The sequence below is a fragment of the Schistocerca cancellata genome, chromosome 11 (genome assembly GCF_023864275.1).
Source record: "Schistocerca cancellata isolate TAMUIC-IGC-003103 chromosome 11, iqSchCanc2.1, whole genome shotgun sequence".
Lineage (NCBI taxonomy): Eukaryota > Metazoa > Arthropoda > Insecta > Orthoptera > Acrididae > Schistocerca > Schistocerca cancellata.
In genome coordinates, this window is record NC_064636.1 from 35,594,198 (window position 1) to 35,613,055 (window position 18,858).

Here is an 18,858-nt window from a genome sequence, read left to right on the forward strand (position 1 = left end):
GACTTTAAGGAATGTGTCAGGAACTACCGTACGCCATTTTGGGAGATGAAGCTTACCCCTTATTAGAGAATTTGATGAGACCTTTTCCTCGCAGAAATTTGGACAACGAGAAGATTCTATACAATGATATACATTCCAGAGCAAGAAAAGTTGTTGAATGTGCATTTGGTATAATGACCAATAAATGGAGACTACTGAGGAAGGAAACTGAAACCTCCACTGACATACCTGATCGCATAGTCAAGTGCATTTGTCTACTTCATAATATTGTCATTGACAGAGAAGGATGCAATGTTGAAGCTGGAAAGTTTTGTAACAATGCTGATATGCAGACAGCTGGTGCCACATTCAACAGAAATTCCACATTATGTTCGAAAACTGTCAGGAACACTTCTGTTGAATATTTCGTTAAAAATGCAGCTTAAAATAATTAAAAAACCTTTCAAAAATAAATTTTGGAATTAAAAGTACTTAGCTATTTACTGTATTTTTGTGTATCTCATTTCATTGTAAATAAAACAAAATTATAAAGGAATATAATTTATATTTGTGTGTACTATCTGAAACACACTCCTTGGTTACTTCATTCCATAATCTGGAAACTGCACCATTACTTTCATACTAGCCGAATTTCTGATACCAAATTAATGGACACAAGTTAATGTCATGTATATGTTATTCTGCATTCATTAAAGTAAGAACATCGCAAAAAGATGTCACAGACAACAGCTTATAGCAACGTGCCACAGCATGACTTTACAATGCATTGTCATCTGGTAGGGACACATTTCCGTCCCTCAACGACACTCGTATCTGTCTCCGTTTACAAGTAAATGCGAACTATTCAGTGGCGGCAATGCCGCGATCGCCGGCAAGCTATTGGTGTAAATACATGTAAATACGGTAGATTAAATAAATGAAATAAAAGTAATTTCACATGTATCATTATAATAAACGTAATTTTTCCTCACTGATTGTGAAATGTGAGGCAGCATCTTAAAATAAGACGTGTGCAGTCACACTTGTGACGAAAGCAGAAGGGAGACGTGCGATGCGTGTACTGCAGAAGCTGCAGTGCTGCTCCACAGGCTCGCGCCGGCAATATTAAACACTCGGGATGTCGCCGGCTCGGCTCCGGGAGGCTCACGCCGTGTCGGCGCGGCCCAGCCGCCATTGTGAACACCGCAATTCAAAACCGTGTGTTTGATATCAAAGCGGGCGGCGGCCCGGCCAGGCTCGGCTCGGCCCGGCCGGCACTGTGAACGCAGCCTAATAACTGGGATGTACCCTCTGCCATGCACCTCGCAGTGGTTTGCATAATATAGATGCAGATGTAAAGTTGTTGTAACAGTGGGTTGTGAGTCGTGCAAGGGTAGATCAGTTGGTACAGTACTTGAACACAAAAGGCAAAGGTCCCAGGTTTGAGTTCCGGCCAGCGAGCAGTTCTAATCTATGTCTACATGACTTGCCCCCCCCCCCCCCATGAACCGTGGACCTTGCCGTTGGTGGGGAGGCTTGCGTGCCTCAACGATACAGATAGCCGTACCGTAGGTGCAACCACAACAGAGGGGTATCTGTTGAGAGGCCAGACAAACGTATGGTTCCTGAAGAGGGGCAGCAGCCTTTTCAGTAGTTGCAGGGGCAACAGTTGGGAAGGGAGTGAGACAGGGTTGTAGCCTCTCCCCAATGTTATTCAATCTGTATATTGAGCAAGCAGTAAAGGAAACAAAAGAAAAGTTTGGAGTAGGTATTAAAATCCAGGGAGAAGAAATAAAAACTTTGAGGTTCGCCGATGACATTGTAATTCTGTCAGAGACAGCAAAGGACTTGGAAGAGCAGTTGAACGGAATGGACAGTGTCTTGAAAGGAGGATATAAGATGAACATCAACAAAAGCAAAATGAGGTTAATGGAATGTAGTCGAATTAAGGCACGTGATGCTGAGGGAATTAGATTAGGAAATGAGACACTTAAAGTAGTAAAGGAGTTTTGCTATTTGGGGAGCAAAATAACTGATGATGGTCGAAGTAGAGAGGATATAAAATGTAGACTGGCAGTGGCAAGGAAAGCGTTTCTGAAGAAGAGAAATTTGTTAACATTGAATATAGATTTAAGTGTCAGGAAGTCGTTTCTGAAAATATTTGTATGGAGTGTAGCCATGTATGGAAGTGAAACATGGACGATAAATAGTTTGGACAAGAAGAGAATAGAAGCTTTCGAAATGTGGTGCTACAGAAGAATGTTGAAGATTAGGTGGGTAGATCACATAACTAATGAGGAGATATTGAATAGGATTGGGGAGAAGAGAAGTTTGTGGCACAACTTGACTAGAAGAAGGGATCGGTTGGTAGGACATGTTCTGAGGCACCAAGGGATCACAAATTTAGCATTGGAGGGCAGCGTGGAGGGTAAAAATCTTAGAAGGAGACCAAGAGATGAGTACACTAAGCAGATTCAGAAGGATGTAGGTTGCAGTAGGTACTGGGAGATGAAGAAGCTTGCACAGGATAGAGTAGCATGGAAAGCTGCATCAAACCAGTCTCAGGACTGAAGACCACAACAACAACAACAACAACAACAACAACATGACTTGTCTGCAATTCACACTTCTGTGCCTGGGAGAACTTTCACTAACACCTTCAAGCTACTTCTCTACTGTTCCACTCTCCATCAGTGTGTGGGAAGCACAAATACTTAAATGTTTTTGTGTGACCACCGATTTCTCTTATTTTACTAATATTATCATTTCTCCCTATCTAGGTTAGCATCAACAAAATATTTTCATATTCAGAGGAAAACATTGGTGATTAAAATTTTGTGAAAAGATCTTGCTGTGGCGAAAAATACTTTCATTCTAATGATTGCCACCGCCTACTCACATATCATACACTATGTGATCGACAGTATCCGGACACCTGGCTTAAAATTACTTACAAGTTTGTGGCACCCAACCCTTAGCCTTGAGACAGCTTCCACTCTCGCAGGCATACGTTCAATCAGGTGCTGGAATGTTTGTTGCGGAATGGCAGCCCATTCTTCACAGAGTGTTGCACTGAGGAGAGGTATCGATGTCGGTCGGTGAGGCCTGGCACGAAGTCGGCGTTCCAAAATAACCAAAAGGTGTTGTATATGATTCAGGTCAGGACTCTGCGCAGGCCAGTCCATTACAGGGATGTTATTGCCGTGTAACTACTCTGCCACAGATCATGTATTATGAACAGGAGCTCGATTGTGTTTAAAGATGCAATCGCCATCCCCCAATTGCTCTTCAACAGTGGGAAGCAAGAACGTGCTTAAAACACCAATGTAGGCCTGTGCTGTGATAGTGCCACACAACAACAAGGGGTGCAAGCCCCCTCCATGTAAAGCACGACCACACCGTAACACCACCGCCTCCGAATTTTACTTTTGGCACTAAACACGCTGGCAGATGACATTTACCGGGCATTCGCCACACCCACACCCTGCTGTCAGATCGCCACATTGTATACTGTCTTTCGTCACTCAACACAACATTTTTCCACGTCTCAGTCGTCCAATGTTTACGCTAGTGAGGCATCGTTTGGCATTTACCGGCACGATGTGTGGCTTACGAGCAGTCGCTCGAGCGTGAAGTCCAAGTTTTCTCACCTCCCACCTAACTGTCATATTACTTGCAGTGGATCCTGATGCAGTTTGTAATTCCTGTGTGATGGTCTGGATAGATGTCTGCCTATTACACATTAGGACCCTCTTCAACTGTCAGCGGCCTCTGTCAGTCAACAGACGAGGTCGGCCTGTACACTTTTGTGCTGTACGTGTCCCTTCATGTTTCCACTTCAGTATCACATTGGAAACAGTGGACCTAGGGATGTTTAGGAGTGTGGAAATCTCACGTACAGACGTGTGACACGAGTGACACCCAGTCACCTGCCCACGTTCGAAGTTCGTGAGTTCCACAGAGTGCCCCATTCTGCTCTCTCACGATGTCTAATGACTAATGGGGTCGCCGATATGGAGTACCTGTCAGAAGGTGGCAGCACAATTCACCTAATATGAAAAACGTATGTTTTTGGTCCGCCCCTCATGGTCTCGCGGTAGCGTTCTCGCTTCCCGAGCACGGGGTCCCGAGTTCGATTCCCGGCGGGGTCAGGGATTTTTCCTGCCTCGAGATGACTGGGTGTTGTTGTGTCGTCTTCATCATTATCATTCATCCCCATTACGGTCGGAGGAAGGCAACGGCAAACCACCTCCCTTAGGACCTTGCCTAGTACGGCGGTGCGGGTCTCCCGCATCGTTCCCCTACGCTCTGTAAAGAAGCATTTTTTTTCCATGTTTTTGGTGGTGTCCGTATACTTTTGATCACATATTGTATCTGTATTAGTCTCTCGCCTATTTTGAGACAATGCAACATGATTATTTCATTTATGCTGGTATCTTGTGAATTCCACAGCTGTTAATGACACAAGCAGCCACTAACACTTTTTGAATGCTTTAGTTCTGTACCACAACCAGTTGTGGGCTACCACGCCCATCTTCAGATGGCTAACATTTTCAGTTATATGAATGTTTTTTTTATCAACAATATGTCGTGTGCAGTTACAATTAAGTCCCAATAGATGGTGATTTGTTTTGTTGTGGTACATGTAGTTTTCCAGATCAATGTGTATGTTTTTGAATTACAAACAACACACATGTTGTAAATAAATTACTGCAGCATACTTTGTAAGATTATTATTGTCAGTGTTGAGCATCACGCATGTGCTATACACTTTATGTTTCTGTTTACAGTGCAAAGATTATCATTATGCAAAGATACATTTGACAACATATACATTGACCTGGAAAACCACTTGGACCACAACAAACAAATAATCATCTACTGGAACTTACTGTTGGAGCAGATAAAATGCTGTTGATTAAAAAAAAACATCTATTTAACTCAAAATATTAGCCAATTCAAGATGGGAATGGCTGCCTGAAACAGGTTGTGGCACTGAAACAAAACATTTAAAAATTATTAGTGACTGGTTGTGTCATTTAGGAGACCAGTTGCTTCTTCACAGTTTTTACCAATAAAACGCCATTTTTGTCTCCCCTTTGCCACAACATCATCAAACACGGTCGTTCCAATTTAAATTGTACATAATTGTTATCCCCATGTGTTTAAATGGGCTGACGCCTTTAGATTTCTGCGAGTTGTTCAGTAATCAAAATTTAACGGATTCCTTTCAGTATTCATGTGGATGATCTCACACTTTTCATTCTTTAGAATCAATTACCATTTTTGGCACCATACATTTATTGTGTCTAAATGACTTTGCAATTGGCTTTGATCTTCTTACGCTTTTACAAGATACTACACAAAAGCATTATCTGCAGGCTATCTCAGATGGCTGCACAGATTGTCTCCTAAATTATTTACATAATATTAGGGATGCAGGTAACCTACATTCCTTGGGGAATGCCTGATATCACTTCCCTTCTACTGGATGACGTTCCATTCCTTACTATGAACTGTGACCCTTCTGACAGGAAATCGCAAATCCATTCGCACAACTGCAATTTGATTTGAAGCTGCTTATGTGCAATGGTAAGAAAAGACGTCCGAAAATGTATTTACCAGGCTGTTTTGTGCCACCTGTTTGCCACTTCTCTTCTCCCACATACAAGAACTCACCACCCTGGCCACGCTTCCCTACTGCTTTCACTGCATTGCACAGAGGTGCTTTCTGGCACAATGCAAACTACACTGATCAAAGGGAACCGTGCAGCAGTAAATGAGTAATGGAATGATGTAACTGACAACATAAAAATATTACGAGAACAAAATCTGCCAACTAATGGGGGTATACTTGGGAATATGAGGTTTTTAGCAGGGAAGAAAACAAAAACTGAAATTCAACACAATGTGTAAAAAATTGTGCCCACTGAAAAAGCAACAGAAATGAAAATAATAAACACTTCACAGATATGAACAGACAATATTACACTCCTTGGCATCTCCACCATACTTACATAGGTGTTATAAATAATGCAATGCACCCGCAAACATTTTCTTAAAATAAATAGCACTAAATCTAAAAAAATAAAGTACCAACAGTGCTAAGAAAGTTAATTCTGCTCACAAAAAAGTCTATACTTTCCATACAATAATATACATGAAATATGGATCCCCCCTCTCCCACAAAAATAATAAAGGAAAAAATTAAATATGTATTAAAGATCATTAAAGGGGAATACTGAAACTATTATCTAACATCATAAGAAATGAAATAAAAAATAACATGAGGGTGTGCCATGTGCCCTTTGCATTAACTGATTGAATTCAAATTCTGTACCAAGGGTGAAAGCCACAGACCTCTTAGACAAAGAACTTTTAACATATCGAGCTCATGCCATCGAGATGAGACAATGGTTACAGTAACTTCAGAATTGGAAGTACTTGTGCAGGTGTGACTGCAGAAGATCCTAGCATATCAGGCCATAGTTCTTGAGGATCATATACCTCTGACAATAATTGTGATTTTTATTCAAACAAATGATATGTTAATGAAATAACATTCAGAATGATTGTTTCAATAGACTTGTATGAAGGGTCGGACTCTCTCTCTCTCTCTCTCTCTCTCTCTCTCTCTCTCTCTCTCTCTCTCTCTCTCCCCACACACACACACTTGCATATGTTAATAGACAATATATGGTGTTTGCGCAGCATTCTTCAAGAGAAATTAGAGTAGCAGTAGTAAATTTCCTTACAACAACAACAGAGCAAAGAGGAGATGAAATCTTTTCTAAGTGCGCCCCCTCCCCTGCACACGCTCTTAACAATGTGTTCAGAATCAGTTACAAAAACAGTGGCCAAGCTGATGTAGATGGGAGTGAGTAAACAATATAAAGTTCTGGATGTGAGCTATACAATTACTTACACTTCATGGTTCCTCTATTGTACCAGCAGGCAAACACCGACGGGATAGCATCCTCTTGCAGTCTGGGTTTGTCAAGCCTGACTGTAAGTGTTCTGTTTCTCGCTTTGTCATAATATTTGGTACAGCGGCGAATGTCGGATTCTGTGAAGTGACGATGGCATACCTACGAGAAAGTATATTATCGGTAAGTATAGCGTGCAGCACGATCTAAAGGAAAATGTGGGTCTACAGTATCCGAAGGCAACTTATGATTTAAAGGAAAATTGGTCTACAATATCTGAAAGCAACCTACAATCTAAAGTAAAATGTGGATCTAAAATAGTCCACTATATTTTGGGCATGCAGCTACGCAAATAAAATTTCTTCCACTGTCATTTCGGTGGCATATCGTCCGGTCATCCTCAGAGTGAGTTAAGAGACTGACGACGAGGTGCCAAGCGCAGCTTCATACGCTCCACCACTGTGGCACACGCCTGCGAGTCACAGAGGCTGGTCGGCAGCAAAGAGATACAAGGTCTGTCTAAAAAGTATCCGACCTCTGATTTTCCCACGCACAATAGAGACGATAGTGTGGCGCCACTGTACACCGTAGAGGAAGAGACCTTTATGTGCGCGTGTGAATTTTGTCCGCACCTTCCAGTGTCAGTCACTGCCTGCCGGTCACTGAGTGAGGTGCTACGAGACGTGTTCGTCAGATTACAGATTCTCTCCAGATGACTGAACGTGTTGAGCAAAGATACCGCATCAAATTTTGTCAAAAGCTTGGCGATTCTCAAAGCAAAACAATGCAATAGCTGCAACACAAATTAAGGTGTGGTTCAACCGATTCAAAAATGGCCGCACATCAGCGTAGAGTGACCGGCGTTCTCGCAGGACCCGAACTGCTCGGGCCGCAGCTGTTGTCGAGAGGGTGCAAAATTTCGCGACGGCAGATCGTCATTTGACCGTGCGGGAGGTTGCCTGAGAGATTCGAGTGATGGAAGATTCTGCACGTGCAATTTTGTGTGACGATTTGAACGTGCACCGACTGGCTGAGAAATTTGTGTCCGAGTTGTCACTGGAACAAAAAGACCTCCATTCTGATGTTGCGTGGGTCCTTCTAGACACCACCGACATTGATGCTGGGTTTCTGAACACCGCGATAACTGGAGATGAGTCACGGGTGTACAGGTATGACCCAGAAACAAAAAGACAGTCGTCGCAGCGGAAGCATCCCTGAGTCCCCGAGACCAAAGAAAGTGCGACAGATGCAAAGCAAAATCGAGGTGATGCTGACCGTCTTCTTTGACGTCCGTGGAATTGTGCATCACGAATACGCTCCGGAAGGACAAACAGCGACAGAGGAGTACTATCGAGACGTTCTCCGGCAATTCTGTGATGCAGTTCAGCACAAAAGACCAGACGTGTGGACAGCGAAACACTGGCAACTGCATCACTACAACGGCCCTGCACATTCATCCCATGTAATCCGAAATTTCTTGGCCAAACACGGAATTACAGCCGTTCGCCAACCTCCCTACTCTCCTGACACGGCTCCTTGTGACTTGTCGTTGCTTCAAAAATTGAAGACGCCACTGAAAGGATCCCGTTCTGAGAGTAGAGAAGAGATAATCCGGAACACGACAACAGAGCTGAACACCATTCCAGAAGAAGACTTCCAGAGGTGTTTCCAGCAGTGGAAGGATCGTTGGGCTAAGTGTGTGCAAGCACAAGGGGCCTACTTTGAAAGGGGTTAGGTTCCCAGTCCTGTCAGGTATTCGAAATGCGTTTTCTGGCCAAAGGTCAGATACTTTTTCGACAGGCCTGGTACAGTTACACATACACCGCCTGTGGTGAAGGGGTACAGACATTCGATTCGCTAATCAATGTATGTTCAGCAGCAATGACACCGTGACAACTTCTCTGCAGTTTAATTATCCCAAGAGCCGGATTCTATGTTTTGTCCAAATTAAGACCATTATCTCTATTTATTAAATTATCAGATAATCTAATCTCTATATTTTCAAGATTGGTTCACTTTGTCAAGAACGCAGCAGTAAATAGAATTTTACATAGGACTAGTTGTGCTATTGTCAGAGAAAGAATTCATTTTACTTGTCGGAAGTTGGATATTGTTTCTGCACACCTGTACCATCTGCATTTGAAGATAGCAGCTGTTTTATCTCCTGACTCACGGGACTGGATCGATGGCACGGCATGGGCTAAGTCTGACTGGGTTCGTGAAGTGGCTACAAAAAGACAAATTGCCAAGTATAGCAGAGTAGACAAGCCTTCTCAGGTGTACTGGTTATTTGACACCCCGTCACAAATTTGACGGGTAAGGATCCTGACAAAGCTACATTATCCGTCTCAAGTGAAGGGCTGAATGTTGCCCCTGCTCCAAAGACTTTGCCGATGTAATCTTTCGTCAGTGCAATCGAAGAAGCTGTCCGACTGTTAACACAGGATTCAGGTGAAGAAATCAGACGTGAAAGCGACCGAGAAATTACAAAACATCGTTCACAAAGATGTAATGTTTCCAAGGAAGAGAGATTTGCGATACGGAAGCTGCACGAGGATAGTCGTCCTGCGTGCTGATAAAGGTAATGCTACCATCCTTTTGCCTCGGAAAGTCCACAAGGAAAAGATATGTGGTCTACTTAGTTCTGGCACATACCAGAAGATCAACAAAGATCCTACCAACAACGTCACAGTAAGGACTGCTGCCTTGCTGAACACTTCATCACTACCAAATGAAGTCATAAGAAGTTTAAAAGTGCGAGGTGCAGTACCATCGTGATTTTATGGGCTTCCTAAAGTTCACAAGATGGGTAAAGATGAGTATCTAGAGGATCTGTCTAGGAGGCCTGTAACGAGCACTATTGGTTCACCAATGTATTTTTCTACCAAATATTTAGCTTCCTTATTAACACAATTGGTAGGAAAATGTAATCACCGCATTTGTAATACTATGGATTTTATTCCGATACTCAGTAATGTCACACTAAATGGTGCGTATGTGCTCATTAGTTTTGACGTGTCGTCATTATTTACCAAGGTTAAAGGACTCTTTACGTCATATCAGCCTACATTTTGATAAGAACGTAACAGCCTTATTTGAACATGTGCTTCTGTCACCTTATTTTCAGTTTAATGGTGAATTTTATGAGAAGACTGACGGAGTTGCTATGGGAAGCCCATTCTCCCCTCTGGTAGCTAATTTATTCATGGAAGCCTTTGAGGACAAGGCACTGGAGACAGCAAATTTTAAAACAACGGTCTTCTGGATGTGCGTGGATGACACATTTGTAGTATGGCCACATGGGATGGATGAATTACATAGATTTTTTGAGCATTTTAATTCTGTCCATGCTTGTATCAAATTTACTATGGAAATAGAAAAAGACTGCTGCTTCCCCTTTTTGGATGTTGTTGTTCACTGTAAAGTTGATGGCACATTAGGACATGCCATATATCGTAAACCTACACATACAAATCTATATCTTCATGCCAGCAGCTGCCATCACCCTTCACAGACCGTAGGTGTCCTTAAGACCTTAGTTCATAGCGTGCACTGTATATCAAATAAAGATAATTTGCAAGAAGAGCTCACATACCTCAAGAGCATTTTTAAAGTGAATGGATTTCCTCCGCAACAGATTCGTTGAGAATTGAAGGTAAAAACTTAAAATGCAGGTACGTGATGGGGAAGAAGATAGTAATTCCTTCAGATCAACTGTGTTTTCGCCCTATGTGGGTGCTCTTTCCTCGAAGATAGGCCGTATTCTCAAGAAACACTGTGTTAAGGTGATCTTCTGGCCTCCCACGAGGATTGAAGCTTTACTCGGCTCTGTAAAGGACGATTTATTGCTTTATAAGGCGGGTGTTTATTAGATTGCAGAAATTGTGAGAACTCATACATAGGTCAAACAACATACACCGTTCATGAGAGACGTGCAGAACATCGAAGATGCCCACACTTTTCACAGCCAGACAAGTCAGCTGTAGCCGAACACTGTATTGATACAGAGCATTCCATGAACAATAGTGATGTGAAGATTCTAACGTCCACCTCTTCCTTTTGAGATTCTACCTTCAAGGAAGCTAGAGAGATTAGATTAGCTAATAATTTAATAAAGATAATGGTTTTAATTTGGATAAAGCATGGAATTCGGCTCTCGGTTTAATTAAACTGCAGAGAAGTCGTCACGGTGTCATTACCACTGAACATACACTGACAAGCGAAGCTAATGTCTGTACGCCTTGCCACAGGCGGTGCGTGTGTAAGCGTATCTCTTTGCTGATGACCGGCGTCTGGGATTCGCAGGTGTGTACCATGACGGTGGAGCATTTAAGGCCACGCTTGGCACCTTCTCGTCAGTCTCTTGACTCAGTCCGAGGATAGCCGGATGATACGTGACCGAATTATCAGTGGAAGAAATTTTATTTGCGTGGCTACATGCCCGAAATTTAATGGACTAGTCACTATGCCGCAAAAAGTTGAAAATGCAGTTGGTGTCTACAATATCTTAAAGAAACCTACAATGCTTCCTCATTCGCTCGCTCTCCTCCAAAATGCACCGTCCATCCAAAATGTTTCGAGACTGATTTTATTCCTGACATACAAATTGGCGCCAATTGAACCTAGCATCCATAAACAACAGGTGTACATTTAACCGATCATTTGTTAAGTCATTTCAATGAAGATTTAAAAAATTGAATTACCTGGTAAGATACAAACCCACGACCTTTCACACAAGTCTTGTATCTTGACCATTACACTGCGCAATCAGTCTATTCTCGAGTCCATTTCTTAAAGCCAAAGTTATCAGGCAAAATTCCTAATTTTTGTTTTCATAAGTAACTCGCGAACGAGGGTCTACTAGGATGAATCGCTGCTAGGTGTGAAACCTACGTCACTGTATAGATGATTTAAAAAAGCTGATCCCATTGTTTGGGACTGCTCCTTGTGAGCAAACTTTCATTCAGTTCTGTCCTGTGGCATTATCTGCTGGGATGTTGCAGCTGATGTGAAGTAAGCATTTATTCTACAGATGCACGCAATCAGAATACTGTGTAGAGTAGATAACCGAACTTCTAGCTTAAGTCCTTTCAGAGACCTGAGAATGCTTACACTTACATCCCAGTACATGTTATCTGCAGTTAATAATAGTAGTGGATTTAGAATGAACTTCGTAATTCCCAAACACAACATTAGAAGTTATAATAATTTCCACTTACACTAAATACCCCTCTCTTGTTTTCAGGATGCAGTTTTATAGACTGGTGCAAGTGCCTTTAACAGATTGCCAGTAGACGTGAGGCAGCAAATGGATGATCAACCACTTAAACAAGTAAAATGAAAACTTCATCAGCCACTCCTACAATGTATTGGAATATGCTGACTTGGAAATTTCAATTCTGGCTAATAAATATATGATCTAAATGATTAATGGAAAATCTCATATAAAGATGTGAAACAAATACTAATCCTACATAGTTGTGTTTATCTTTATACTATATACCTCTTTACTTCTGTATGCATCCTCTTTGGTTTGAAGCTGGCACAGTACTTACAGTAGAATATCTTTGGCTTCCCTCTGACAACCATGCCTCCATCCTTGCTACCCTCCCTATTTTCCTTTCCCTGTTGCTTCATAACCTGGGTTGTGAGTAACTGAATCTCCTTTCCCTTCTTCCCTTTCTTTCCCCTCTTTCCTCCCCGATGAAGGAACATTTGTTCCGAAAGCTAGGAACATGAATTTTCGGTTCTGTTTTATGTGTATCTATCGGCTGTACTGAGCTGAGGTAAGTACTGGCCAGCCCCTCTATCTCTTTGTTAATAAATATATGATTCAGATAGAACCCGATTTTGCTCCCACGGACCACGGACTTTGCCGAAGTCAGGTGACTCGTGCCTTAACGATGCAGCCAGCCATATTGTATATGTGTGACCACAAAAGAAGTCTACCTGTGTAGAGGCCAGAAAAACAGGTTGTTCCTGTCTTTTCAGTACTGACCACAAGTCAGTGTGGCATCGTTGTGCTGGTACTGTGAAGGGCTGAAAGCAAGGGAAACTACAGCCATTATATTTCCCGGGGACATGCAGCTGTACTGCACAGTTAAATGATGATGGTATCCTCTCGGATAAAATTTTCTGGAGGTAAAAATAGTTTGTCATTCAGATCTCCACGTGGGGGCTGCTTGGGAGGATACTGTCATTAGGAAAACCAGAACTCACATCCTACGGGTCAGAACGTGGAATGTTAGACACCTTAATGAGATAGGTAGGTTCGAGAATTTAAAAAGAGAAAATGATAGGTTGAAGAACTTAGAAACAGTGGGAATGGAACTTCTGGCCAGGTGAGTTTAGGATTGTTGACGGAAAATCAAACAGATGTAGTGCAGGAGTAACAGTGAACACATTATCATAGCCAAGAGAAATACAAAGCCAACACCTACCACAACAGTACAAGTCTATATGCCAACTAGCTCTGCAGATGAAGAGATTGAAGAAATATGTGATCTTGTTGAAGAAATTATTCAGATACCAGTAGACAGAGGAGACAAAAATTTAATTGTGATGGGTGACTAGAATTCAATGGTACAAAAAGGAGGGAAGGAAGCACAGTAAGTAAATACGAGGTATGACAAAGTAATGAGACTCCTGTGAAAAAAATGTTGCTTATTGTTTTAATCAAGTTTAGTGTTGTCTCCTTCAGAGTAGTTCTCTTCTGACTGCACACACTTTTTCCAGTGCTTCTGCCATTGATGTTAACATTTCTGGAACACATTTTCTGTAATATCCTCCAAGACCCTCGTCACAGCTTTTTGGACATCTTGTGTTATTTGAAAACAGTGTCCCTCGACTGCCGTTTTGACTCTCGGAAATAGAAAAAAGGTGCACAGAGCGATATCTGGTGAATAAGGTGGCTGTGGTAGTACTGAAAGTTGTTTTTAGCTTAAAAATTGCTGTACTGATAGAGCAGTATAGGATGGCGCATTATCGTTATGCAGATTCCAATTATTATTAGACGAACTGTTTCTTGATTGATGTTCAGTTCTTCTGCAATCATATTCATGGATAATCTTCGATCAGATCGTACGAGTTCCGTGAGGTTGATGGTCGTCCACTGTGGTCTTCATCTTCAACATTAGTTCTGCCTTCACAAAATATTTTATGCCAACAACAAACTTGAGCTCTTGACATTACCTCCTCTCCAAAAGCCTTCTGAAGCTTAACGTAAGTTGTCATCACGTTTTCACCCAATTTCATGCAAAAAGAAATGGCATACTGTTGCTCAATATTATGCGGTTCCATTTTCATGACGAGAGACACAAACACGTGTTAACTTATTACAGCACAAGTCACGACTGAGCAGTTGCATAGATATGCCACTTGTACTATAAGCAGCTTATAGACGGAGGTCAAAGATATTGTGCCTATACAAGCCTGCAGGGTTGTCACATCTTGCAAAGAAAATCAGTCTCTCATTACTTTATTGTCACACCTCGTACGAATGGGAGGGGGCGGGGTGAGGGGAGAAGGAATGATAGAGGAACTTGCCTTATAGAATTTTACACAGAGCATAACTTAATCTTCTCTAACAGTTGGTTTACGAATCATGAATGAAGGTTATCTAAAAGATTTCACACGGGTTATATAATGGTAAGAACAGATTTTAAACCAAGGTATTTTCAGGGGAACATGTGTTTCTGAACAAAATTTAATGGTTATGGACTGTAGATTAAAACTGAAGAAATAGCAGAAAGGTGGGAAACTAAGGTGATGGGACATGACTAAGCTGAAAAGAGAGACTTATGAGAGTTTCAAAGGGAGCATTAGAGGTAATAACTGACAACAGGAGAAAGGTAAACAGTAAACAGTAAACAGTAAATGGAGAAACAGTGAAGGCAGAACAGAATAAAGTAAGTAGAAAGGCACGGTCTGGTAGAAATTATTGACTAACACGAGAGACAATGAATTTAACTGATAAAAGTAGACAGGATAGAAGTGCAGCATCAGAAGCACATGAAAGGGAATAGATGCACCTAAAAACTGGTTGACAGGAAGTGCAAAATGGATAAGCAGGAATGGCTTTAGTACAAACATAAGAATTTAGTTTCATATATAACTAGTAGAAAGATAGATATAGGTTACAGGAAAAATAAAGAAGCCTTTGGAGAACAGAGAAGCAGCTGTCAAGCTGTCAAGAGCTCAGATGGAAAACCAGTCCTAAGCAAAGAAGGGAAAGCAGAAAGGTGGAAGGAGTATATAGGGTCATTCCATGTCAAAGGGACCAATAGTAAAAAGTGTCCCACTCTACCGTCTCCAAATCTAATGAAATTTTGCGTAAAGGTCCTCTATAGTGTTTGATGGTTATATACCAAATTTCAGTCCAGTGTCTTCAGTTGCTGAATTTTAGGGGCTTTTAAAGAGAGGCTACTCTCTTCGTATCATGTATGAAAGTGCAAATATGCCAAGTTTGCTAGGCTTTTTTAAAAGTTACAGCAAACACTTGGTTGTTTGCTTTAATATACACAAACAACTTTTTACGCTGAATCACACCATAGCAAAAATTAGGGATTTAGCCACACGTAAATATAGATACAATCCTCTAAAGTGGCTACAAGATTCATCACACTATTCTGAGAGCCAAGGTTTAACCAACAATTGTTACTTTTCATATGAACCCATCACACCAAAACTTCAGGGAGTTATTCCTACATATGATTATATATGGATCAAATCCAGTTAACATTGGATGCCTAGATGAAACAATATGCATCTGCGAAGTTGGCCCAAGCTTTCTAAGAGCAAATTTTAGGTTGTTTTTTTTTTTTTTTTTTTTTTTTTGGGGGGGGGTGGGGAGGGCAATATTTCAACTGTTTTTTATTTAATCCTTTTTTAATAGCAACAGCTGGAAAGAGCATGCTTTAAGCTTTCACAGCTATATTGTTTAATTTCTGGATCTTGCATTTTGATGACTTAAAATATCCATCAAAGTTAAGAAAAATGGATTATCAATAAATACAAAAATTAATACAATTTGAACTTTTAAATCAAAATATGCGTAACTGTAGCGTATTTAATGGCAAAAGATTTGCCTGTGGTTTAGGGAATGTAACTGTACTAATAAGAAACGTTTACATTATTTTACGGTGTAGAAGATAAAGATAAAAAAGCCTCAGAAAATGGTCTTAAGATTATAAAATCTAGATCATAATGGAATGCCATGATGCTTTAGAACATTTTAACTCTACAATGCATGGTGGTGCATATATGCATTGTCATTCAGTTTCCATCAGTATTATAAATCAGCAATAGTTGCTTAAGGCCTTATCGTCACAGCAGTGATACATTGCTGAACCACAAATTTCACCTGTTGCTTTCATTATTGGCAATTTTCCCAGTGACAGTCTTCTGTGCGGTGTTATCTTTGGTGCTGACATTGTACAATCTTAGTGTTGAGAACTGAGCATTTGAATAACCAATAATCATTGTTGTAGCTGAAGGTAAGCACTATGTTTTGATAGTCTAATTTGTATATTTTACATACCAACAAGACTGAATTGATTACAAATAAATAACAAAAACTGTGAGATTTTAAGCGAATGTTTCATACGCATCACTATGTGTAACAGCATATTACATTGTGTTTCAAACCAGAATATTCATGAGCTTTCAAAATTGCTTGTTATAGGTTAATAAATTATTGTATGGAATGAACCATGAGACTCTTGCACCCTGCTGCTTTGGTAGATCAGATAAAGCTGATTGTCGTAAGTCATCACCATTCTATTGTGGCAAAGTCAACTACAACCAGTTAAGGAAATGTCACCAAAGGACAAGGAGCTTCAACGATATAGGTCTGGGTTGATTTTACTGAAGATGCTCAAATTTGTTCATACCATAATGCCTTTTTTATGACAAAATTTCAATTCATGCAAAAGGCATGCTGCAACCCATTTGCCAAAGAAAAACACATAAGCAAGAAGGCTTTAATGCCAGTAACCATTGCAATGTCTGACAGGTTGAAGTTACTGAATAATGAAGCTTTTAAAAGTGGTCAGAAAATTTGTACCAAATGTAGGCATGAAATGACCCAAAAAGAATCACCCCACCAGGATAAGCAAGAGTCACCATCCACTGGAGACATGGATGTTGATGCTCGCTTTACTGCTAATACTTCATTATCATCACGTGAAGTGTCACAATTAGAGCTTCAGCGGATCAGCAAATGGGATTCAATGGGATATATAAAGCGCATAGTTCTGAAAGCCCAAGGCAGCATTAGTAAGGTGATTGCTACAGCTGCAGGTGTGAGCCAAGTAGGTATTGTTCAAATACAAATGGAAGAGTGCCAAAAATGTAAAGAAATGGACATCTTAATTGAAGAACATAAGATTAAGCTTCAGACTGCAAGCATAGCAGCAAAGTTCAAATTTTGACACTGGCCCCAAACAGCTGGACTACAGGGGCCAGAAGAAGGCTATGGAACTAAAGATGGGATTTTGGTAACTCCTGCTAACCGAAAAGGGAAAAACTCAATGATGAGGTAAAACAAAATGCCCTCACTTTTTTCCAAGATGTTGGGTTTTCTCGTTTATGTCCTGGTGTTGCAGTTGCAGTAAGAATAAATGGGGAAAAGATTCACAAGCAGAAAAGCCTGCTGCTTCTTTGTAACCTGAAAGAAATGTTCACTGCTTATGCAATGTGGAAATCAACAGAGCTTCTCAAAATTTTGTGAGCTCAGGCCAAAATAGTGTATTACAGTTGGTGCTCCTGGATGTGCAATTCATCAAAATGTCAAATTAATGTTGGCTTCAGTAACATCCATCCAAGATGGCTGCAAGGATTTAATGAAAAAAAAACTGTATGCAGTTTGGAATCAAAAGATTGTATGCTGCAACATTGTGAGGAATGTCCAGGAAAAATGCAACTAGAGGCTTTTCTCGAAGCTGCTTTCAAAGGCTACGACCCTGAAGAAACAACAGAATACAAGCAATGGGTCCATACTGACAGATGTACATTAGAGACAGATCAGAGAACTGTTGAAGATTTCATGGAGGCACTGATCTGAAAATTATTGGTTTAAGAAGCCATCGCTTTGAGTCAAAACAATGAAGTTTATACATTAAGCAGCTAAAAAGAAATCTTGCAAAAAATGAATTAATTATAGTCATGGATTTTGCTGAGAATTATTCATTATTTATCCAAGATGCTGTGCAAGGGTTTCATTGGAAGAATAGTCAGGCCACATTACATCCATTTGTTGTCTATTTTGGGTGCAATGAATGTCAGAGTATTAGCATTTTTATGATCAGCAACTATCTCCATCACAATACCATTGCTGTCCATGCTTTCAAATATAGTTAATAGCACATTTTAAAGACAAAGATTGAAAACGTTAAGAAAATTTATTGCTGTGGTGATGGTTCAGCTGCTCTGTATAATAATTTCAAAAATTTCATTAATTTATGTCTGCATGAAACAGATTTTGGCATCATTTATCAAATGGATTATTTTTGGAACAAGCCACGATAAATTGCCTTGTGACGCCATTGGGGGAACGGCAAAAACACTAACAGCCTAGTATGCAGAGACCCTTATATAAACAAATATTGACTCCATATGATTTGTTCAAGTCATGTGATGATAGCATTCCAGGCAGTAAGCTGTTTTAAGTACCAAAAGAAGAAATTGAAAAATTCCACCTGTTCAAGAAATAAGGTTTGTCAGGGGACATATCATATCTGGAACAAGAGAAAATCATCCGTTTAAGCCAAATAGTTGTGATTATTATTATTATTTGTATCCAGCTTATAGTAAACAAGGGTTTCCAATGTCCCTACAGCATTAATGCCTTCAAAGCAGATGAAGAAATTCCAGCAATCTCAATTCAAAGTTTACAACCAGGACAATATGTTGCATGTCCGTATGACAATTTTTGGTGGGTTTCACATGAACAAGA

At 40.6% G+C, this 18,858-nt stretch overlaps 1 protein-coding gene across 1 annotated transcript in view; it reads right to left on the reverse strand.

The window, feature by feature from the left end:
* Nucleotides 1–18,858, reverse strand: part of LOC126108116 (uncharacterized) — a 212,891-nt gene that overhangs the window by 186,196 nt on the left and 7,837 nt on the right. Inside the window, exon 2 of the mRNA XM_049913347.1 lies at nucleotides 6,905–7,067. Coding sequence (XP_049769304.1) covers nucleotides 6,905–7,067 — 163 coding nt within the window. The remainder of the gene's footprint in view (nucleotides 1–6,904; nucleotides 7,068–18,858) is intronic.